The sequence below is a fragment of the Micrasema longulum genome, unplaced genomic scaffold (genome assembly GCF_059751315.1).
Source record: "Micrasema longulum isolate JH-2025_06_02 unplaced genomic scaffold, ASM5975131v1 h1tg000467l, whole genome shotgun sequence".
In the NCBI taxonomy this organism is placed as follows: domain Eukaryota; kingdom Metazoa; phylum Arthropoda; class Insecta; order Trichoptera; family Brachycentridae; genus Micrasema; species Micrasema longulum.
In genome coordinates this window covers 1-26278 of record NW_028277665.1, presented here as the reverse complement: position 1 = coordinate 26278, position 26278 = coordinate 1, and the positions used below count along the sequence as shown (strand labels likewise).

At 33.3% G+C, this 26278-nt stretch overlaps 1 protein-coding gene across 1 annotated transcript in view; it reads left to right on the top strand.

The window, feature by feature from the left end:
* Cad96Cb (protocadherin Fat 4-like Cad96Ca) overlaps window positions 1-26220 on the top strand; it is a 116338-nt gene extending 90118 nt beyond the window's left edge. The window contains exons 3-12 of the mRNA XM_088226742.1: window positions 3996-4085; window positions 6983-7173; window positions 9257-9457; window positions 12131-12358; window positions 15357-15548; window positions 17395-17571; window positions 20851-20994; window positions 22955-23178; window positions 25054-25174; window positions 26056-26220. Coding sequence (XP_088082868.1) covers window positions 3996-4085; window positions 6983-7173; window positions 9257-9457; window positions 12131-12358; window positions 15357-15548; window positions 17395-17571; window positions 20851-20994; window positions 22955-23178; window positions 25054-25174; window positions 26056-26220 — 1733 coding nt within the window. The remainder of the gene's footprint in view (window positions 1-3995; window positions 4086-6982; window positions 7174-9256; window positions 9458-12130; window positions 12359-15356; window positions 15549-17394; window positions 17572-20850; window positions 20995-22954; window positions 23179-25053; window positions 25175-26055) is intronic.
* Window positions 26221-26278: the final 58 nt, after the last annotated feature.

Below are 26278 nucleotides of genomic sequence, written 5' to 3'. Positions count from 1 at the left end.
ATGTTTCAAAACAATAATAATATTCGCATCTTTGAGGACCAGGGTACGTATTCTGATGGGAAGTTAAAATTTATCTTCAATTTTATCTACAAAGTAAAATTAATTTTTTTGTATGAAAATTATAATATGTATTAATTTTTTTTTTAAACATTTTAAATTACCGGTTACGGACGAAGATACTTTGAATTTTCATACAAATATACACACTTTCGTACATAAACATCGATATTCGTTTATTCCGTCTCAGTATATACCGATGAAGATAGCCATTCGTAATCGCAGCCCTGGGTTTGGAGGAGGAGATTTAGCAACAGATATGTGAGCACTCGCCCTAAACCCAGTAGCTAAACTTTTTTAAGACCAAAGCTTGAGGAGCGAGAATACACGGTAGCCCGTCACAGGTCGCTGCAACGTCAAGACGATTTATATATATATACAACATGCGCGGTCCGCTCATAGAACGCATGGAACCATTGATTCTCCTAAATTTAGCCAAATAATGTTTATAAAATATCATATTTAATAAATTAATTATCAGTCATAATACCTAACATTTAGATTACTATAAACAAATAATGTAATAATAATTTTATTTATAATCGCAATAAATTGCGGAAAAATTTTACAATCGCTTTATAAAAAAATGATAAAAAGCAACGCAACCCACTAACACATCCGTTCACCAGCGCTTTCATGCGCGTACTGATCGGCGAGTACTTACTACCGGCTGGCTGGGTATCGATTTAAAGAACGATCGCGGTGGAAGCAAATTCGAAATGCCGTTCCAGCGCCGTACTGAATGCGCAGTCCGGGCGCAGGCGCAGACTTCAATTCTCACCAGGCAAGGGAAGCAATGATCATGATGATGATGATGATGAAAGGAAGCAATCGAAACACACTAATACGTTTTTTGCCATGTAGTTTAGATGCGATGCGAACGTAACGCCGCGCCGCGCCGCGCAGCAGATGCGATTTTAGTATTTTGGCGATGAACATAATATTATAATTATTATTTTGTGGTGGAGTAGGAATACAAAATAAAATTTTGAATTTAATTTAAACATTATATCAATACAATCTTTATTTGTTTTAAGAAAAAAGTTTATAATCTTCTACATATTTTTATTTTTCAGGTTCAAATAATGACCAATTTTTTTTCGTTGAAAAGTCGAGTTTTTTAACGAGATAATATCAATTTTGGTTTCACTGCATTTTAGTCAAATAAAATACAACGCCACAAAATACTTGCAGTTATTTATTATAGTATAAACAACTCGTTGAAAATGGCCCTCAAAATTAAATATTTGGGTAAATCATAAGAACGCAAATATTTCTTTTTTTAAAAAAAAAAATTAAAAAAAAATAAATAAATAAATAAAAAAAATAGTGAAGTTGGTTAATTTGTTATTCTATTTTTTTACTAGATATGTGAAATTATTGCTTTTATTTCTAATCATATAAGTATTTAGTTTATCTCTTATTTCTTAAGGGCAGTGTATATTATTATGTACCAATTACTTATATACTAATTGTTTCCCTAATCAAAAACCCCAACGCACGCCCCTGATATACATGTATATATGTATATAAGACACACTAATGAAATTATATATCATCTTGCATGAATCTGCACTTACATATCTTCCAATTCTTCCCATAAGAGAAACCTTCCTGGTTATCTTCTTCGCCACATATCAATGATCAATGATGGAAAAACAATTATCAATGATCTTGGTAATTTCTAAACTATTATTATTCTTTATATATTATATAGGATACATCGAATCTCCTATAATCGTCATTAAATAAATTATAACTATATAATAAAAATCAATAAAATATAAATCATTAAAATATAAATCAATAGTTAGTATATGAAACGAATTCCAAATGAAAAAAAAAGTAGTAGTTTTAAATAATAATACACGTAATTTAAAAGAGAAAAATCTTCGTTTAGTGTTATTCAAAATTGTTTTAATTTTTTTGTTAAGATGTGTTGCTTTCTTACTTTTTTTTTTACAGATTCAAAATATTTCTAAGACCAAATATTAAATTTTTGAAGTATTTTTTTAATTATAAATATAATTTTTAACTCTGTATCTTTTTTTTTTACTCCTTAATTTGTAAATAACCGTTTAGTAATAATTTGTTTTAAATACTATATTTTACTTATTTTACTTACATGTATGTATTTTATTATATGCAACTTATATGTAAAAGGCACTAAGTGCCGTTTATTTCAATAAAATAAAATTCAAATCAAAAAACAAAAACTAATAAATTAAAATCGATAATCGCCAATCTTATGCTACGCTGTCTTGTCCTACAAATATTCATCGACTCTACGGTAACTGTTTCCAAACAAGCTATACTTGACAAAATCTTTGTTTTTTTTGCTGGCAAAGCCTGAATTTCAAGAGGTACCTTATTGTAGAATCGTATGCAGTCTAGTAGTGGGCACAACTATCATATCTTTATTTCTATTGTTGAACCTATGGAAATGTCTGTTTCTTCTCAAATCAACAATATTTTTATGAATGTACATTAAATTTTCATAGATATATTGACATGCGGCTCTCAATATATTGATTTTTAAAAATATATCTCTAAGCGATTCTCGGGGACTCGCATTGTAAATTGCTCAAACAGCTCTCTTCTGCAGCACAAAAACAGAATCATCATCTGCAGCACTTCCCCACGGCTACTTAAGTATTTCTGTAAAAAAAAACGAACACCTCTAATTGACATACCTTTATTAATTTTTCAGAAACTAGTACCTACATACGCTTATTTCCTCTGGTCAAATAATGAAGTAATTAAAATATCCGTCCATCTTTTAAAAGCTGTTATAAATTCGTTTAAGATGCGGTTAGATATGAAATATGAAGTAATTACAATTTTAATTAGCTTTACAGTGATTTTCGACTAGTGAATCAAGACGATTAAATAGTTATTATGTTTGTCCTAGAAACAGTTGCGTAGGAAACATTTAGTGACTCATGTCTATCCTACTCAGAAATAATACGATATTTCACAACAATTATTAGGAAGGCTTGAAAAGTGCTATTAAGTTAAGAATACAGTTCTGAGCGTGAAATGTGTAGAAGAACCCTGAGAGAGTATTTTCGACTAGATGTTGTTGTGGTTGGCGCGTTAAACTACCATTCTTGAAGTAGTGGGTTCGATTCCTGGTAGGGGTGTATTTGAAATATTGGTTTCGAAAGTTTTACGCTACTAGTTTTTCATTATAATTTTATTTTGTGTAATATATTTTCGTATAAAATGTAAATAACATCAACAATAGACCCCATAACTTATATTTATTTTTTTACTCATTGTATTTTCTTAAATTTTTATTTACTTATTTTATTATTATTATTATTTATTTTTTCACTACTTAATTTTTTTGTTTGTTTTTTGATCAGACTGTAAGATATTTCTAGTGGCAATAAGTCCGCCATTTAACTGTGTATACCTTTGTTTTATTTAAGAATAAATATTTATTATTTTTTGTATTTATCACATTTTATATATTATGATGAAACGATAAAAATCCTGAAAACGGAAATTGAGTTGAGACACTATGTTGTACATCCGCCTAGTGGTGTAGTGGTTGGTGCGTTCGCCTACTATGCTCGGGATCTGGTACCTGGGATGGCCGACAATTATTTTTTATTTTAATAGTGCTTAAAATTAAATTATTTCGTCATATCTTAATGTCCTAGACAAGGCTGAGGCGTACGACTGATTGCCTTACCTTCCTGTAACAGGATCTTTGGTTTAACAATGCAATACCCTTTGCTTCATCAGATGCAAAAAAGGGTTCGATGATGGTGATGCAGTGTCGTATATTATATTTAAATTAAATTTAAATGTTCAATGTTAATATTTTGCAATTGGATTTTATTTTCTTGCTTTGTATATCTGCAGGAACTAACAGAAACTTCGTCTCTCTTGAGATGTGTTTATTATAATTTGAGTTGTTTTGTTTTCAGGTGTTGGAGATAGCAGATGCTACTTAGAAAGTGGTGGCTCAGTAGAAAGCTTCTTCGTCAGCGAAGATGCGGCTGTAGGCTCCGTGATTGGTAAGATTACCTACATTTTATTTTCATTGTATTTATTTTAGAAAATAAACAGCAAATTTAACATGAAATGCATACAAAATATAAAAATAATTGTAACAACTTCTAAAAAAAGTATATATACGTGGTTGCGCCACGTGTACTATGTTTATTGTGTATTACACATTTACTAGGTTGCTGTGTTAAATTTATTGCTACTTACTGAGCCCTCGTGAAAATGTTGTGATTATTCTAAATCATCATCATTGCCTTTCCGCACGTAATGGTGCATAGGGCACTGCATTGGTAAAATTTTATCGTTCATTCATACGCCTTATCATGTACGCACGCCAATTTTTTTTGTTGTTTTTTATTTGTTTAATACATCTTAAAATTAAGCTATAACATGAATTGGAAAAAATTCCCACAAAGACTTCAGCGTCTGAGCGTAGGCCATTCCTTTTTAAATTATTAAAAAGTGTATAGCACAAATATATGGTATGACATGACCATGAAAAGAAAAGAAAAGAAAAGAAAAGAAAAAGAAAAGAAAAATTAACGAAATTAACTAATGCTGATATTACGAAAACATGATTCATTTAAAAAATAATTTTTTTGATTTTTTATATTTTTTTAAAAGAATATGTCTATCTGTTGCTTCTATGCTAATCCAAGACTGATTAATTTTAACTGTACCAGTGATATAATGTTTTGTAGTTCCTTAGTTAGAAGATTGAAGAATCTTGGACCAACATGTAAGGAGTTCCTCTGTACGATCTTAGTTCCGCATCCTGGTACTGACAGTATACTATCGGATCTATTACTAATATTATTCCGTCTTTTGACATGTCCATCTTCAAGTGTTATTGGATTTGATTGAATCACGTATTTCTAGGTCTCCCCAGTTTTTCGCACCCGTGAACATTTGCATCGTCAAACTTTTTAGTAACTCTTTCGCTGTCCATTTGCTCTACACGTGCAAAGAGTAAAATAAAATAAATAAACAATAAATCTTTTCGCGAAATAAAATATCCATGCTATGGTAGCTGTGTACTATGTATCATACATTTTAATCTCCGCATAATCTTGGTTCAAGGACGCTGCGTGGCTAAATCCTGTCAGACATACCATGCCCATCCACTCGTATCCAAAACACTTGTATATTGTTAAAAATGGAGTATTATGGCTTGTCTACTCACTACTCACCTGCTGGCGTTAGTCACATCCTTTATATTTTGTTATTTAATGTACCTAATCAGTTTGTGCCAAACCGAAGCAAGAACAATCCATTACGGTCTTACAAAAAACGTACTTTATTCAGATGACTGTTTATTTATTCACGAATTTTAATAGTCTTAATTTATTTATTTTTTTGTTTATTTTTTTATTATTTAAACACAATATATGTTTATGAAAAACATTTAGGTTTGTAAGTGAAAATTCTCGATGGAAGTTCATGGTAATTTATTATATAAATAAAAGACGGGTGATTCTTTAATCCACAAATACATTGAACTCCTTAATAAAGATACCAGTCTCGAAGATGTCGCGAAAGCGATGAAACCGGTCACTGGATATTCCAAATTTATGGATTAAAGTATCACTCGTCTTTTATTTAAATAATAATATATGTTTAATAAATATAAAAATTGTACATATATCCAGTTAAAGTTTTTCACAAATATAATGACAGAACATGTAACACAATTTTTCTTTTTACTATGTTTTTAGAAAACATGTTTTTGGTTTTATACGTGGTTCTACTTTTTTCCATAATATACTTCTCATTTTCTCAAACTAAACGGTTTAGTTAAGGAACTTGTTACTTAAAAAAATTTAGAACGAAATTGCCTTAAGGCAACATTTTATTTTATTTTATTTGGGAAATCAACAGTTCTACGTACATATTTATAGTAAACAAACAGATATAGTGTATAAACTCAGAACTTATAACAGATTTCCACATAGTATTACAATTTATACATATAAAAATGTTATTTTCATGTACTCTATTGAGTATCAAAGATTTTTTTTAATATTTATTTTAAGAACATTAAGTTACTGTAAATTGGGCGGGATTAGGACAAGAATGCTTGAAGAGAGGATAAGGAGGGGAAGGGAGATGTACATATTTATTATTATAATGTCTACTAAGTTACATAATGCATTTTTAGTGTAAATTTTAAATCTGACAGAATGATGTTTGTGTAATCTATATTTTTGAATTTTGTAAATATGCCGCCTTTATACAGGGGGTTCATTGAACCCTGTCACATCCAAAACCACGATGATCAGTATAAGTAAGAAGACATATTGGCACATCAAAATATTTTTTTAGAACGAATAAATTTAAAAAATATATAATATCAAAAAAAGCAAATGGTTGTTTACTTCTGCAGGGGTAAAACGAGAAGTGAGAAGGGGGGAGTATGATACTACGCCGCGCTCCCTTCACTTCTCCCTTGCAGAAATAAGCAACCGTTTGTTTTTTTAAATATTTTATTTAAAAAAAATCATTATTCTAAATATGTTTTTAAATATGCTAATATGTCTTCTTGCTCATACTGATCATCGTGGTTTCAGATGTGACAGGGTTTCAAGAACACCCTGTATGTATACAAAATGTATACGTATATAAAGCGTCAAATAAATAAAATTACCCAAATTGCAAAGACACCCCCTAAAGTTTCAGTTTTTTTGGTTTTAATGAAAATGTCAAAAGTGTCTTGTAAATGTAAAATTTGACATATTAGTGACAGCAGCGCCATTTTCCGAGTATAGATGAGAGCCATCTGTGGTGCAAATATTGAGCTTCTACCTCTGCTGATGAGGAAGAAAACGTTGACGTATCAAGGCATTCCGTTTCCTCCTATGAATCACTAAATTTTCCTCTATATTGCATTAAATTTGTTTGTACGCAGGCGTCCTCGGCATCCACGGCGACCCGCACGAGAGCATCGCGCTCGGCCTGAAGGAGGCCGACAGCCCCGTGCGGATCGCCCCCGGCTCCAAAAACCTCACGCTGTCCAGGCCCCTGGACAAGGAGGGCGTGCTGGGGCCCTCGTCCGTCTACGTCAACGTCATCTGCGACAGGAAGCGCACCAGCGACCCGGTAAACAGACATTCCGATCCACACTGCTTTCCGTCTTATGATTTACTGAAATATTTTTAGGGGACCATTTTATTTTAGTCCGTGTTAGAAAATGAGAAACAAGTTACCTTCAAAAGGTTGAGCAGGGTTTGAACCTGGGCATTATGTAACACAGTGTGTTAATTGGTCACTTAAACCAGCCAATGACAGGTCATAAGCCCTGTAAATGCCTAGACTTCTATATTCCCTTCTGAAAAATGTTTTCCCTCTCTGTTGCAACAAAATTAGGTTTTTAAACTGTTTGGTTGACCGTAATGAAATGGACAACTAGGCTTGACAATTTATTCCAGTCTGAAACCACCTTTCTGGAAAATAGGTTTTTCTTGAGATTTAGGTTGAATTAGGGACGACAGAGCTTCTATTAATTAGTATTGAAATAAGGAATTATTTTATTACAAGATTAGTAAAAGGGAAATATTTATTTATTTATTTTAAAGAAACAAACAGTCGACAGTGATATAATAAATTATTTTTCTTAAATATAGTTTAAAGACAGACCAGCAAAGTTTTTAAATAAAAATCATACATATGATTAAATTGTATTACAACAAAAGGATGTGTTTATGTGTATTTGTATGAGAGTAAGTGTAGATGTGTGTTTATGTGTATTAGTGTGGGAGTAAGTGTTCAGGAGTGTGCACCATTAAATAGTAAGTGGGATCGTATCACACCCAGAAATAATAGGTCTTAATTTATTTTTAAATAAATTAAGAGGTATGTAAAATATATCAATAGATGAAAAAAAACATTATAGATAGAGCAAGAACGATAGAGGAAAGAGTTTTGTGCATAGTTAGTGCTGCAGACTGGCAGATGGAATAAATACTTATTTTTTGTCACGCGAAAAGGGACATAAAGATTAATTTTGGAGAGTAGGTTAAAATAGTCTACTTTATTATTTAATAATTTATGTAAATAGCATAATTTAGATACAGTGCGTCTATTTTCAAGGGTAAAAAATCCATTTTGTTTGGCAGATTGGCTGTAAGTACAAAGCGTTTTATTGTTTTTATAATCTAGGTATTTTAAAAAGTTTCGTTGAACATTTTCAATCCTTTCTATGTTTGTTATGTATTATGGGCTCCACACAACGTATGCTATGTACTACGAATACTGATGAAAATATATGAAATGGATACGGAATAATTAATTATATTTTCAAAATCAATATGGATATTGTGGAGAAATATTTTTATATATACTTTGAAATAAGAAATGATTTTTAAAATATGTCACAGGAAAAACCCTATGATAACAATTGATAATTGTGACGTCAAGATTTGTGACGATTTTATATAAAAAAAAATAAAAAAATAATTTGACGTACTTATGCAGTCTAAACTATGACTAATAAAATAAAATACAACTAAATAAAATTAAAGCTAGGACAAAAAAAATACTACCTCAAGACAAGATCCGGTCTATCTTAGTGATTTTTTTAAATCTTTTAAGACTTGCACCAAAAAAGTCCAGATCTTGTCTCGAGTTTACAATACGACACAATCGGGACATCGATGCATGCACGCCATAGTTTGTGCTGTGTTGATCAAGAAACAGCACATTATTATTTCGCAACCGGCGGATTGGATAATCGGGTTGTGGTCCCGTGGCCAGTGTTGCGGACTCACGGATCAGAGGTCCGAGGCTAGAACCCCACTCTACCCCAACTTGATTTCCATTTTCTAATAGTGAGTTATTTACAACTCGTTGAAAATAGCCACCAAAATAGAAATATTTGGGTAAATTATAAGAACGCTAATATTGTTTTTTTTTAAAGTAAAAAAAAAAATAATGAAAAGGAACAAAGTTGAAAATGAAAATTAATATTTACGTATTAGGGGCGTGGCCAATGCAATGGCGGTTTTTGCCGGAATTCAAAATTACAAATTTAAAAATATTTTTTATGCTACTAATAATCAGTATTTTTTTTATTTAAAGTATTTCATAGACCCTTATTACTTTTTAAAAATGTTTAAAAAAAGTGATATTTCCCTATTCATTTTACAAAAAAATAACAAATTAAAAATGTTTTTCCTGATTCCAGAGCTTCGTGATCCCGGTATCGATCCGCGTCACCGACGCAAACGACAACGCACCCGAGTGGATCGGCGCCCCCTACCGGCTGCGGCTGGCCGAGGTCACGGCCCCCGGCACCCGGGCCCTGCAGGCCGCCCGGGCCAAGGACAGGGACCAGCACGGGCCCTTCTCCACCGTGGAGTACCGCGTCCTGCCCGGGCCTCATGCGGTTAGTGACCCGGGGCCTGAAACCCTCGGGTGATCATCTGTGTTATAAAAATGTGGTCTCTCCAACCGACAAACCAAAATATCAATTTTGTTTCATGGAAAAACAAAACAAGTATTAAAAAATGTGTGCAATATGAACCCAATCACAGTGTTCATAATATTTTTTTTATATTATTTATTTATTTACACCTTTTATCAAAAATACAATTTTATGTTCACTTTGCCTAGCTAACAAGGGTACATACCCCGTTCCAAGCCAGGCAATTACATTATAATATATGAAAATGGTTAACAAATTAATAGAGAGCACAGACTTATAAAATATAAACTTACTCGTATATATATTTTGATACATATACATACACATATATACACGTTTACATACACACACACGGACGTACACCCAAGCGCATACACATACATACATTCATAAAACATAGACAATTTATTTATTATGCGAAACTTCATGATTGCCATCTGTATATATATTTTTTTTAATTATTTTTTTTTTTCATTTTTAATTTTCGACATCCAATAAGAATCTCCAATCCGTGGTATGCATCAATCTTTCTGACTCCCTACGACCAATGTCATGAAAGAGCGAGGTCAGCACCTTCCGCAACTTGACAACACTCCCGTCTTTCCACGATTCTGTCAAATGGTTATGGACCTTTTTGCCTACGTGATAGTGTTGTCTCGATGCCAGAACAGTGTTGACCCCTTCACTTAGTATCAGATCCCTATTAGAGTATCTTGTATTATGGTTGTGGTTGACGGTTGTGATTTATGTGTGTAACCACTACCGTTCTCAATATTCCTCATAACAGAATATATAATGAGGAATATTATTTGAGGGTATTAGAAATGTAGGAAATAGGTTGTTGGGGCTCCTACCCCAGTTAGAGATTGAGAAAAGACACGAGGTTGCTGCTTGATGGTTATTTATTACATGGCGAATAAAATAATGAATTATGTCGGACGAGTGTTACGTCGATGATGGGTTGAAGAGACTGCACTTGAACTACATGCTCGAATTGAGTGACTTCGTCGAGCTGGTCTGACTGACTGAACTGAAGTTGTTGGGCTGACTAATGTTGATTGCGTTCTGTGGTCTCTTTACAGACCACGTTCCTTTGTAGTTCATTTCTTCATGGTAGGGACGATGTGAATGTACTGCAGAACGATACTCCCGATTTGATATGGAATACTGTTAGAGTTGCACTATATGTTATATTGGATTGTATAGACAATGATGATATTGCTTTCTTTGGTCGTCGAACTATTTCAGGTGAAACGTATTAATTTAGCACGTGTGTGTCATCGATTATGGACTGTGAACCCTACAGAAGCAAACTTAGGAATCTCCATTGAAAGAGTTACTGAGATATTTGCGAAAAGCTTCAAAAAAGAATTGTGAGATTTCTAATTATGCTTCACTAACTTCAATGGAGAATGCTTAGTTTGCGGTGTCAAGTAGTATAATTGAAATCTGTTTTTGCAAGATTTAGAGACGGTTTTGAATTACGCTATTATTTAGGTAGGTAGGTTTTTATATATAGTTTATTTTGGCATCAATAACTAATTTATTTTTTTAATTGTCTCTTTTTGGTGGAGATTTCAAGGTTTGCTTTTTATATTCACATTTACTCGTATTTATTATATATGCGGCCTAAGCCAATTACAAAAGTTACACGAAGAAAAATAAATACAAGAAGCTGAACAAAAATAACATAAAACTATCTAGCAAAGACAAACAAGGGCAATAAAATAAAAGTATACAATATGTTCATAAACACATAAGACTTAGAGCTAAACCATGCCAATCCATCTTCATCCCACATTATTTTAGTGGCGAAGAGATCTTCGAAAAGCCGGAAGATCTATCCCAAAGTATTCCAAGTCGTGTGACGAATTGACTAATCTTCACATTCTGGACATTGGGGCATAAAAACAAAAGTTGCTCTTAGAAGATTTTATAAATAATAGCAGAAAAGCATTATAAGAAAATGAATAACTATACAATATAATGTTAAAATTTGTTGCAACAGAGAGGGAGAAAAGCATTTGGATATACTCAAACATTGTTGAATTAACTACCTGGTAAAAGAAGAAGTATAAAAATTGGAAAATCGTTTTCAGGCGTTGCCTAGTAGGTGATTTGGTTCAGCCGGATGAATCTCACCCAAATAATACAGCTCATTGGCTGGTTTAAGTGGCCACTTTACACACTGTGTACATTCACCATTTTGCCTGTGTTTGAATATTCATATTTCTTCAATTATTCCTTCTGTTGATTTTGGTGAAGTTAAAGAACTGAAACCTTTATTGTTGTGAAGAGATTTATCTGATTAAATTATTTCACATACTAGGCAACGCCTGGAATAAATTTTTAAACTTCTTCTTGGACCAGTTGATTTAATTACAATATTTTACTAATTTTATATTATGTAGGTACAAATTTATGATTTTTTTTTTAGCTTACCTGTAAATGAAATCAATGATCACCACTGCAATCTAGTCAAAACCCACTGTCCATGGTTCCGTTTCTTTTTTAGACACCGAACTGTATTTTATTTTTTTAGCTACTACCGTTTGTGCAATTTGTCTCTATTTTATCTCTGCAATCTTTGATTTTCCCACAGCCATGTGACTGATTCAACACTTTCTTCTTCAGGACTACTTCTCTTTTGTCAACTCCCTGGAGGGGACGCTGGTCCTGAGGAAGGCGCTGGACTACGAGACTCTCCCGAACTTCACGATCGGCCTCCGCGCCCAGGACCAAGGCACGCCTCCCAAGTTCTCGGATACCGTGCTAAACGTCCAGGTGCTGGACTCCGACGACCAGAACCCCAAATTCCAAGAGGATCGGTACACAGCCGTTCTTCCCGACAGAGTCAGCCAGGTATTTACGTTGCATTTTCGAAAAATTAATATTTTATTTGTTTCGTTCACAAGTCGAGCTTTTGTATTAAGGAGCAGATTTATAAAAAATACAGACGAACTCCGACTATCCGAATCGCTGATTATCCGAATCGCTTTCAGAATTTCAGAAAAAAAAATACGGAATGCGATTCGCAAAATAACGACTTGGCTGCCTGAAAACGGATGACAACAGTCAAACAGCTTACTTTGACTGAGATGTTTAGCAAGCAATGACTTTCATTTACAGTGCGGTACGTACGTACTGTACTAATGTACAGCACTTGTAACTACGCTTAACATGCAAAAGTGTTGCCTTTTCATTTAATTAATTAAATGTTCTCTTTCTTTAAAAATAGTTTTTTCTCCCATTTTCAACATACGTACAGTAATGAATTAAAAAACATCCTTTTCCGGAAAAAAATCTTATTATCCGAATGGGTCCGTTCCCGATTGATTCGGATAATTGGAGTTCTACTGTACATTAAAATTAAACGATTTGTTTTTAATAAAATAAACATAAAACAACTTTGTTTTTAATCACTTATTATTTTTTCATTTTATTTATTCTATATTTCAAGCTTCTTTATCAAGGAATTCTATCCTGTTTTATTTTTACAGTGATAACTAAATGTTACATTATTGATACATATTATAGAGCTAATATTTCAAGTGTTTTTGTCACGTTGTATTTTTAATGACGCAATGTGTGAAATGAGATGGATACGATATATAAAACTAGACAGGAGTGGACTGAAGTAAATATTGTTTATTTGGTTATTTATTATTTTTTCTTCTTATGAATTACCCTTTTAAATTCCAAGATTTCCAAGCTGTCTAATTTTAATATTTTATTTTGAAAATGAATAACCACGAAGCTAGTGCTTAAAATATCAATTTCAAACTTTGTTTTTATTTTGTACCACTTCGTTTTTTTAATAATTTAATAACCAACTAGTTTCAGCAAAAACACCACGCCCTTCTTCAGGGCTAATTGCATACTAACATAATAAATATGAAATAAACTTACACAGTGAGGGTAAAGTGGATGTGGTAAGGGAGAAGAGAGGGGGTAGAAGCTGGGGGTTTATACGTAGATTAAGGGAGAGGGAACGTATTTAAAATGGAACTATTGCTTAACTTAATTTTAATAATAATAATATTTAAATTGTTATATACAGCCTTTCTAATTTCTAATAGTGCTAAATTGCAAATTTTGTATACAGGGTGTTAGGCAGACGGTTGTCCAAACGGAACAGGCGCCCAGGGAAGGCAATTGCAGACTCGACCAGCTCCAATAACCTGGACTTGGCCTTACTGCCAAGAGGGTTTTTTTTTCTTGTAGTTTTTAGAAAGAAGTCCGATATTTTATTTATATAATTTCGATTAAAAAACCAATGTAATATCTAAAAGAGCTAAAAAAATTCACTATATGATATTCAATATTTGTATATAACCACTTACCGACTTTTATATGTCTTCCGGTTTTTAGACTTACTCGTCTCTTCATCGGGACATTAATGAAACCAGCATGTAAAATCATTGAAAAAATTCATTTTGTAAAATGTTTTACCAAAAAGTTAATTCTTTAAATATTCACAATAAAAAACTTTCTTTTAGAAACCTTGATAACTCTATATTTTTTTTCAAGTTAATACCTGCACCAATTATTTTTTTTACTAGAACATAACAATACTTAATTGAAAAACAAAATATGGTTTTGGGGGGTGGTGTCCACGACTCTTTTTATTTATTTCAGTTCAGGATATAATTATCGGACTTTTTTCTAAAAACTACAACAAAAAACTCCCCTTCGCGATGAGGCCAAGTCCAGGTTATTGGGGCTGATCGAGTCGGCAATGGCCTTTCCTGGCCGCCTATTCCATTTGGACAACCTTCTGCCTAACACCTGTATATTAACATATTGCAACAGAGATGAAGAACATTTAAGAGAAGGTAATATGGAAGTGAAGGCATTTTCAGGGCTTATGACCTGTCATTGGCTGGTTTAAGTGGCCACTTTACACACTGTGTAACATTCACCATTCTGCCCATATTTGAACATCTATATTCCTTCAATTCATTCATCTGTTGATGTTTGTGAAGTCAAAGAGCTGAAACCTTTATTTAGGCGGGTGAGATTCATCTAATTGAATTATTTCACCTACATGCTGGGCAACGCCTGAAAATATTATTTTTTCAATTTCTATACTTCTTCATGGACCAGGTAATTTATCAACAATATTTTGAGTTTGTCCAAATTTTTGTAGACAAGGACTGGATTCAACTCCCCGGGGAGCTGTTCATATTATGTTAGTTTGTAATTAACCCCGTAGAAGGCACGGTGTTTTTGCCGAAACCATTATTTACAAAAATTATTATTACAAAAATTCATTTTGTAAAATGTTTTACCAAAAAGTTAATTCTTTAAATATTCACAATAAAAAACTTTATTTTAGAAACTTTGATAACTCTTCATTATTTTTCAAGTTAATACCTGCACCATTTTTTTTTTTACTAGAACATAACAATACTTAATTGAAAAACAAAATATGGTTTTGGGGGGTGGTGTCCACGACTTTTTTTTATTTATTTCAGTTCAGGATATAATTATCGGACTTTTTTCTAAAAACTACAAATTATTTACAAAAATTAAGTGGTACCTAATAAAATCTTATTTATTTCATTTCAATGCAGTGAAAAATAATTTTTTATTTTGTATTTACGGACTCATTGTCCATTTAACAATGATAATCAAATTTCTTTGTAACATACACAGGTAGAATTCAAATAAAATAAAACTAAAGAAAATTAAGGCTAGGACAAATAATAAATAATAATTACTGCCTCGAGACAAGATCTGGTCCACTTTGGTGATTGTTTAAATCTAGAAAGACTCGCTCCAGAAAAGTCCAGATCTTGTCTCCAGCTAACAATGCGGCACAATCGGGACATTGGTCTTCATAATACATACGTTTCAGGGCTCCCACGTAACGATATCTCCCCAGGAGATATCTGCCGAAGACCAAGACACGGGTATCAACGCCCCGCTCTTCTACACTTTTAACATCGACCACCCCAGCTTCAAGATAGACCGCGATTCCGCCAGAGTTTCTGTAGCGAGAGAGATCACAGACGACGATCTCACCATGCCAGCCACCCTAGTGGTGCGGGTGAGTATATTTTACATATTTTTGCTTTTTTTACAAATGTTATTTGTACGAAATATTCCCAATCAGCGAGTGCTGGTATGAGGGGATATAATATATTATGACACTATTTAAAGTCGATAAAATAACATCACATATCACTTGTCACATGGGCAGAACAGTTTTTTAAAGTGTTTTTTATTTATTTATTTATTTATTTTTTTATTTATTTATTTATTTATTTATTTATTTATTTATTTATTTATTTATTTATTTATTTATTTATTTATTTATTTATTTATTTATTTATTTATTTATTTATTTATTTATTTATTTATTTATTTATTTATTTATTTATTTATTTATTTATTTATTTATTTATTTATTTATTTATTTATTTATTTATTTATTTATTTATTTTTATTTATTATTATTTATTATTATTATTATTATTTTTTTTTTTTTAATTTTTTTTTTAAATTTATTTATTTATTTATTTATTCACACTCTTTATCAAAATACAATTCCATATTCACTTTGCCCAGCTAACAAGGGTACATACCCCGTTCCAAGCTAGGCAATTACATTTTTATATATTATAATAGTTAACAAATTAATATAGAGCACAGACAAACAAAATATAAACTTATTCGGTTACACATTTTGATTCATATACATACAGACATACACATATATACACACATGTATATATAAATATACACATATATACACATGTACATACACACACACGTACATACACCCATGCGCATACACATACATACATTCACAAAAACATAGACAATTTATTTATGCGAAACTTCATGGTTGTCATCTATAAATATTTATTTTTTTAATTATTCCTTATTTTTTATGTTTTATTTATGACATCCAGTAAGGTTCTCCAATCCGTGGCGTGCATCAACTTTTCTGACTCCCTACGACCAATGTCATGAAAGAGCGAGGTCAACACCTTCCGTAACTTGACAACACTCCCGTCTTTCCACGATTCTGGCAAAAGGTTATGGACCTTTTTGCCTACGTTATAGTGTTGTCTCGATGCCAGAACAGTGTTGACCCCTTTTAAGTATGGAGCTAGCACAGAGACACGCATATTTTACAGGCCCAATTTTTACAAATTCTTTCTTTACTGATATTATTTCGTTAACTCTTGTGTGGCGTCACACTAGTCTGCATATTTATTTTATAAATTTATTGCACAAAATAAGTATACGTATTTAGGGAATCTATATAAAACTAGTTAATAAAAAATGAAAACGGAGTGTTCTCTGTTTAGGATAGTCTCCATCTAACGTAGCTCAGCCTGTTCTAATATGGAGATTTTTTTTATCTTTTAAGCATATGTAGTATATCAATACAATATCAAAAGAAAACTAAAACTACTTGATTATGAATGCCTAGCTAATCAAACGTAAGACATTAATAATCGTTATTATACAAATTTTCTTATATTATACAAAAAATATTACATCTGTCTATTTATTATTGAAGCAAAAAATTAATTCACATTTTTCGTATGCCTTTGAACAGGCCACGCCTTTGTTGGATTTTTCTTTACTATTCTTACTTTTAATTTCATTGCTATGTAATTTTTTTTAAATACTGTGTATTACCTCTTATGTATATTGTTAAAAAAAAAAATACAATAAAATTCAAAATTTCTGTATTTTTTAGTCATTAGAAAGTGAACTACAGAACTTTATCTATGTATACAACAAAAAAAATCTTTTAGTCCTAGGTTATTCGTAAGTTAAATTATTTGATGTTAAATTATTGATGATTATTTGATATTTCTCGGATGTGTGCTGTAGTACAAATTAAATTTAATATTATTATTTTGATTTTTTTTTAGGCAACGCAGTACGATAATCCTGATCGCTATGCCCTGGCAACTTTGACTGTTAGTAAGCAATCATCATCTCTGCCGGCGGTCCACTTCTCCCAGCGCCATTTTTACGCCACAGTCATGGAAAATTTACCACTCAACTCGGTACTCATGACACTTCACACCAATAGACCAAGGGATAGAGTAAGTTTAAAAATTAGTATTATCCTTGAGATATTATGACGGATAGCCAACATTTTTAACATGTCATAAAAAATACGCAAATTGATGTTGTTTGAGAAAAAAACAATATTTACAGTTTTACGATTTACCCAAATATTTCAGTTTTGGGGGCCATTTTCAATGAATTGTAAATAACTCACTATAAGAAAATAGGAATCAAGTTTATTTAATTATGTTACAATTCTTTCTCTGTTTTTGATGTGTATTATTATTATCTTATCTCTTTCTGATATTAATTTATCAAATATTTTTGCGTACCGTATATTATATTATTTTCATATATATACTTACTGTTAACTAATTTTCATTATTTGTTTTTAACAATAATTTGTTGATACCATTTTTTTTATACTTATAAGTATTTGAAAATGTATTTATTTTTTGTTTGAATTCTTTACAAGTTATTTACAATTTGCTTTTTAATTCAAGTACTGTTATTATATCCATATATATTTTTTTTCTTTTTTACTATGTAAAGTTTCACTTTTTATTTTGCATGGCAGTATGCTCCTTATTGTTTCTAAATGTATACAAAAAAGCATTGTTTATCTTTTAAATTTTTACGCACTATGTTTGTACTTACCTGTATATTTTTTGTAAATGCCCCTTGGGCGTATTGTAAAATTAAATAAATAAATAAAATAAATAAATATCATCATCATCATCATTCTCTTTCCGCACCTAATGATTTTTTTTTTTTTTTATTAGAAAAAAAATATTTGCGTTCTTATGATTTACCCAAATATTTAATTTTGAGGGCCATTTTCAACGAGTTGTAAATAACTCACTATTAGAAAATGGAATCAAGTTGGGGTAGAGTGGGATTCGAACCACGGACCTTTGGTCTGTGAGTCCGAGACACTAGCCACAGGACCACAACCCGATTTGATGAATAGGGCACTGGATTTGTACATATCTCTATCAATTTTTTCACATGAAGGTAAAGTGATCAGTCTTACGCTTCGGGTACCAGTTCAGGGACTATGAAATATTCTGAAAACACCCTTTTAAATCAATATTTCATTTTAACCATGTCGGGAATCGAATCAGAGACCTCTTGCATGGTAGGCAAATGCGCTGACCATTACACCACGAGGCCGACAACACTTTATATACATATACATAAAAGGGCGGGCATATTGCCATAAGGCAATTTCTTCCTACCTACACAAACCGTTCAGTTTAAGAAAATTACAAGTACAGTGGTGCCTCGCATAACGAACGCCTGGCACAGCGAACGCTGCACACAACGAACTTCCTTTTCGTTCATTTCACGATTCATACAACGAACTTCGCTTCACACAACGAACTTCGCTTCACACAACGAAGTCGCCCACTTCACACGATCACTGCCGATTTATTGCATCCTTCCGCGCAGGCAGTCGTTAGTCACTGAGCAGTACGCTTAACTTACGCACGTGTCGCAGCAATCGTTGAAGAGGATGTAGAGGAGCTTATTGAGGAACACAAAGAAGAGCTGACAACTGAAGAGCTCCAAACACTTCTGGCCCAACAACAGGACAATGCTCAAAGAGAAGCGTCATCTGATAACGAGGAGCAACAATCAAACAATCAACCAATTCCAACTGCTGACATCAAGAACATCCTGGTCAAATGGAAAGCAGTTCAGGAGTTTACCAATGCCCATTATCCGGATTCCGCTGAAGCAAACAGGATCAACGACCTGTACTCCGATACTCTTGTCCGTTATTTCCGGCAGATGTTGAAGAAAAGAGAGAAACAAACGACTTTGGACAGGTTTTTCACTGCACCATCGGCCAAAAAGCGGAAAATGGATGAAGATGTGCAAGATTCGATTATTTCTTAAAATTAAAAAATGTGTGTTTTTTTCATTATGTTTTTAGATGTATCTAAATAAAAATAATAACAAAAAATTTATCTTTTTTTTATGTCATCTTACCATATTTTATGCTACAGAACGAATTATTTTTTTTAACATGTATTGTTATGGGAAAACGCGTTTCACATAACGAACTTTTCGCATAACGAACTTGCTCCTGGAACGAATTAAGTTCGTTGTGTGAGGCACAGCTGGACATATTTTAACAGAATATATTTTTATACAACAATTTAAGAAAAAAATTTACACTTATTTGTGGTTGAGTGGGGTTCGAACTTCGGACGTCTGACCCGTGAGTCCGCGGCGCTAGCCACGAGACCACTATCCAATTATAAAACGAAATTCACATGAACATAAAATATGTGGATCTAAATTTGTTGCAACAGAGGAAAATATTTTTGAGAAGGGAATATAGATGTCGAGGTATTTACAGGGCTTATGATATGTCATTGACTGGTTTAAGTGGCTACTTTACTTCCATTTTCCCTTCTCAAAAGTGTTTTCCCTCTCTGTTGCAACAAATTTAGATCTAAATAACTCCACAGGAAAGAAATCTAGCCAGTCTGCAAACATTCGGACATACTCGAAACACTGTTGGATCAAATATTTGTTTCAAAGGGGGTTTGTTTTACGCTGGAATATTTCATTGTTCCTGGGCTGGCACTTGAGGTGAAAGATTGATCACCTTATCTTCCATGTAACAAAAATGATAGAAGTAGGCACTAATTTAGTGCTCTGTGCACCACGGGACGCAGATAGGAAAACGATGAGGATAAAATAAATATTTTAAAAATATTTTACTGGACGCGGTAGTAAAAATTTTTGTGGTCACAAATTCGAATATATGTCGAGTCATTTGGTTGGAAATTATAAATCAGGGAAATATTTTAATGGTAGTTATGGCAAAAAGTCCCCAGTAGTCAAATATTCGAATATTGCAAAGAGACCGCATGTCGGCTATTTATCTGCCATTTCAGAGACCATTTATCGGCCTCGTGGTGTAGTGGTCAGCGCGTTTGCCTACCATGAGAGAGGTCTCGGGTTCGATTCCCGACATGGTTGACGTGAAATGTTTATTTAAAAAATGACTTTTCGCACTATAATATTTTATAGTCTCTGGACTGAAGCGTAGGACTGATTATCTTACCTTCAGGTAACAAAAATGATCAAGATATGCTGCAATTGGTTTACCAGTGCAGTGCCCTATGCACCATTATGTGCGTAAATTGAACGATGATGATGATGACCACATGAATAATTTGATTGGGAATTGTATTTCAAAAAAAAAAAATTCTGATGGTTATAGTATATTTCTTGTGGAACCCCAGTGGTCACAGATACAATTATTGCATATTACTGAATTTTTTCAATGATTTCAGGGATTGAAGTACTTTGTATCGGATCGCCAGTTTCTCAGCAAGTTCGCCATCAGCACTGCCGGGGAAGTCGTTCTACGCAAGAGTTTGGACTATGAAGAAGACGACAAGTATTCCTTCCAAGTCATGGTGACTGACGGACAAGCTGTAAGTGTTCAGCACATTTATTCACTTTGGCTGTGTAAAATGTGGAAGAACAAAAATAGTAACTATATCTTAACAGAGATGACGAAATTCTAAGGAAAGGAAATTAAATCTACTTTGGCAAACAAATGTTTATCGCAGGAGGCTAAACTAGCAGTTCACAACGGAGTTCTAGTTCCAACTCTAATGTATGGGAGCGAAGTATGGAATTGGAAGAATAATGATGAAAGTAGGTTGAATGCTGTCGAAATGCGATCCCTCAGGCGAATGTGCGGTAAAACGATGTATGATACGTGCACAAATGTCGAGATCCGTGAAGTGTGTAAGGCTGAGACATGCATTATTGACAGAATCAAGAAAGGGGTGCTGCGTTGGTTTGGACATGTAGAGCGAATGGACAGCGAAAGAACGGCTAAAAGGATCTACGATGCAAAAATGTCGATGGATACAGAAAACGAGGAAGACCGAGAAAGACATGGCACGATCAAGTCCATCAATACTTGAAGATGGACATGTCAAAAGTAGGAATAATCGGCGTGCGTGCATGAGAAGATGTATGAATGTAGAGGAAGCGAGATCTGTATGCCAAGATAGAGTGTTATGGCGTGATGGTTTGTTGTTGTTGTATTGTTTGAATTAGTTTTGATTAAAACTTTTGTTGAAATTGTGGATAAAAAAAGCTTATTGTTTTTATATTTTCACAATTACATAATTTATTTATTTTTAACATACGTAACTTTCTGACAATTTCGCTCTTTTGAGCAATTCTTTTTGCACTTTTACGTGTCTATCACTAAAGATCCGTAGAAGTCATTAAAAAATTAACATCACATTGCTGTATTGATTCTAGAGTACCTGACCATTTCTTTCAAATTTTCACTGGGTCGACATCAATGAAAATACTTATTTCAAAGTTTCGTTGTGTGCCAATTCCTGCTGGGATAGAGAAATATCAGTTTTTTTAAAATTATTTTTAAGTAATAAGGGTTTATGAAATACTGTCTTGTTAAAAAAAAATGCTACTTATTAGTGGCATAAAAAATACTCATAAAATTTCATTTTTAATTCCCGCAAGAACGGTCATTGTATTGCCACGCCCCTAATACGTCACGATTCATGTAAATTTTCAAGTTCATTCCTTTCCATTCAAATTTTTTTAGAACATCGTCACGAATCTTGACGTCACCACTATCAAAGCCAAACATGTCGCGTTTTTTTGCTGGACTGGCACCGTATGCGTAAGACGTAAGACCGATCATCTGGTTTCCTAAAAAAAATTAACAAAATATACGTTGCAGTGCTTTTTGCCCAATCGGGTGCAGTAGCTCAATCACAAATAACTACAGACGTGCTAATAAGCGACGTGATAACAATTTCTCACCTTGGTTGTTTATCGTATTCACGATCACAATAGAACATCTGTGAACACATAATATTAAATGTCAAAATATTTACGTTTCGCGACGTATAATCCTGCTGCGCAACCACATATTTGAATTTCACCGGCGTAAATATAAAATTTTTCTAAAACTGCTATTTATATTTTTTTATTTATTATTTATCATGCTTTTTATTACATTTAGCCGGCGGATGGCAAGCCAAATGTCAAGAAAAGCAGTCGCCATAGTAATTGTTTGTAATTCAATTTTCACTTTTTTGTATTAGTTACTATTTTGCAAATGCAATATATTGTATTATTTTTTTATAGTAAACGACGATTTTTCGCCAGTGAACTGTATTTATTTACGAGGAAAGCAAAAAACAAACCGACACGAGCGTTGACTTAGAGATTACACACGCGTTGACTTATGACTGCGATAACTTAAGCATGTTCGTTTTTGTCCACTGTGATCGCTCAAATGCTTAGCATGTTTTTAAGCACGTCGATAGTTATTTGTGATTGAGCTACAGATGGGTATGGTGATGACGAATTCTCCATACATTATTCATATTTCCTTTTCAGAACGACACAGCCACAATCAACATAACCGTGCTGAACGTCAACGACTGGGAGCCGCGCTTTCGCTACCCCCAGTACGAGTTCTTCGTGGGGCAGGGCGCCCCCGAGGAGGGCGAGGGCTCCCCGGGCCCGCGGACCCACCGCCACCTGCACATCGGCCAAGTGGAGGCCGCGGACGGGGACAAGGGGGACGCGGTGCACCTGGCGCTCAGCGGGGCTGACGCGAGGTAGGCAAATGGAAATAGAATTACAGTCCTTAAAATATAGTTGATAGCAAAAGTGAAGACATAACTTTGTAGTAACGTCTAATGAGTGATTTATATTGACACACGAAAATACTTTCGTATCTGGCATGTTAATTTATTTTTTAATACAATGCTTGACATATAAATAAAATATATATAAATAACATAATTTTATAAAATCAGCTTTTAAACAAAAAAAACGAAAATAAACCTAACAATGTTTGATTATGTCCAAATTCTTGCAGACTGGCTGGATTTCCTCCCTAGGGAGTTGTTCATATTTAAATTTATTTCAACAGAGAGGGAAAACATTTTTGAGAAGCCGGATGAATCTCACCCACGTGATAAAGGTTTCAGCTCTTTTACTTCACAAAAGTCAACAGATGGAAGAGTTGAGGAAATGTGGATGTTCAAACATGGGCAGAATGGTGAATGTTACACAAGTGTGTAAAGTGGCCACTTAAACCAGCCAATGATAGGTCATAAGCCCTGTAAATGCCTAGACTTCCACATTCCCTTCTCAAAAATGTTTTCCCTCTCTGTTGAAATAAAAATGAAAATAAACCTAATTACATGGTTGAAATGAAATATTTATTTGAAAAATTCGTTTTTACACTAGAATATTTCATTGTCTCTGGATTGGTACTTGAAGCGTAAGACTGATCATCTTACCTTCATGTGACAAAAGTGATAAAGATACGCTGCAATTGGTGAACCAATGCAGTGCCCTATGGACCATTAGATGCGAAAAGGGAATGATGATGATGATAATAAAATAAATTAAGACTTATTATTTCTGGCTGCGATACGATCCCACTTGCTATTTAATGATGCTCACACTTACACACACCTGAACACTTACTCCCACACAAATACACACTTCTACACTAACTCTCATACAAATACACATAAACACACCCTTTTGTTGTTCCACAATTTAATATGTATGATTCTTATTTAGAAACTTCACTGGTCTGTCTTTAAACCGTATTTTTTAAATTTTATTATATCATTTTCGACTGTTTGTTTCTTTAAAATAAATAAATAATAATTATAATGTTTGGCTGATTTATATAGCGCCATTTTTTTGAAAAATCACTTTAAGGGTGCTTTACAATTGTATACTTAAACTTACGAGTACATTCTAACTAAGCTAAAGTGACATATTATATTTTCTGATTTAAAATTGAGGGTATGACTAAGGTAGTGAGATTTTAGTTAGGATCACTGACTAGGACTGTCGATGATTCGTCAGTTTTAAGGCAATTGGTTCCAAGCAGAGGGGCCGGCAACGGCAAAAGCACAATCTCCAAATCTAGGTTTTGGGGAGCGCCGGATTTCGGCAATTGTTCCTCTTCCTGAATCAAATGCTGACCTAAGAGTAGATTTTCTTTGACGTGTATTTTCCCTAATACAAAAGTTCCCATGGGTATCTTGGAGCCATTTCATGAAGGGATTTGAATACTGTCCAGCAAAGCTTTTATTTTATACTCTCTGGGCTAGCTATTTAACCAGTGCAAATGTCCAAGATGTTGTGAGATGTAAGAATATTTTTTTAATCCCGTAATAAGCCTCGCTGCTGCATTGAAAACAGATTGAAGTTTGGTATTTTGGGACATTTGTTTATATTCCATTACAGTAATCTTGACGCGAAACGACATAAGCATTTACAAAAGCTTTAGTTTCATCTATAGGAATATTTTCTGCATATCCGGATAGTGTCTGGAACTTGTTAATCCAGAATCAATATGTTACAATAATACATACATAATCCCTGAAAAATAAAAAAATACAATTCCACCAAGTTATGGATAATCTTAGTCAATGTAAATAATGCACGCTCTCATTATTTTTCAGTTTATTCTACATCAACGAGCAGGGAGAGATATTCATGAATGAGAATGCTCTTCCTCTGGTCAACTCTTCGCTGGTTCACATGGTAGCAGTAGCTACAGATTCTGGAGTACCTCCACGACAGGTAAAACCCATAGTTCATTGCATCACTAAAGGAATATTACCTTTATTCTCTGAATGACTAAACCATGGCGTACAGGTGACGGTTGTCAAACTGACCTCTCTTATTTTTGACTAGTTTTATTTCGTTAAATGGTATCCACAAATATGCATAGATGAAACAAAAAAATGATCCTGAACAAATACCAGAAGAATGCAAACAAATATCATAAAATAAACTAAAATTGCTTGTTAACGAATACCACAAATATATGTAAATGTCTTTAAACAAGTGTTACGAATTCACGTAAACAAAAATCACAAATGCACTTTACCTCAATCTACAAATGCAATAAACGAATTCTTACACAGAAGGAATTTACAATAGCGAGCACTGGCGGAGAGCTGTGGGCAGGCGACACGAAATGCCAAGAAATATTTCATATCTCGTCCGGGGTGACATTGCAGCGGACTATGCGTTGCGGGCCAAAGGGGAGTTCGGACCTACCAACCTCACGGCTGTTGGTGTTGCTCGCCACAACATAAATAAATAAAATAATTTTACTTAAAGAAATACCAAAAATACACAAAAATAAATAAAAAAAATATGTATGTAAATGATTATTACAAAAGGAATAAACATAAACAAATTCCATGAATACACATAAACAAATATACATAAACGAATACCACAAAAAATGTGCACATACTTCATTAATAATAAACAAAGATTTACATATCTTGTTTTACATTATTAAAAAAAACAATAGGAAACTAATAAGAGAGCTCACAGAAAAATTATGCCTTAAATAAAAGAAGTACTTAAGTTAACTTAATGTTTATTTTTAAAAATTAGATATAATTCTAAATTGTTGATGTCTATTAATTTTGAATTTGTATTTTCAGTCATCAGTGCCCGTGATAGTCCACTTCTCGGAAGCCCTCATGGGAAGCACTCGGACGGCAACTCTCCAGGGAAGCAGCTTGCTCCTCATCATAGTATTTGCGACAGTTCTCGGCTTGCTGGCTGTAGTCATCTTCTTACTACTCGGATACATTTACAAAGTGTAAGTCAAAACCATCACAACCTCGCCAACAACTAGGCGGCCCTTAGACGGTGGGAGTGGAA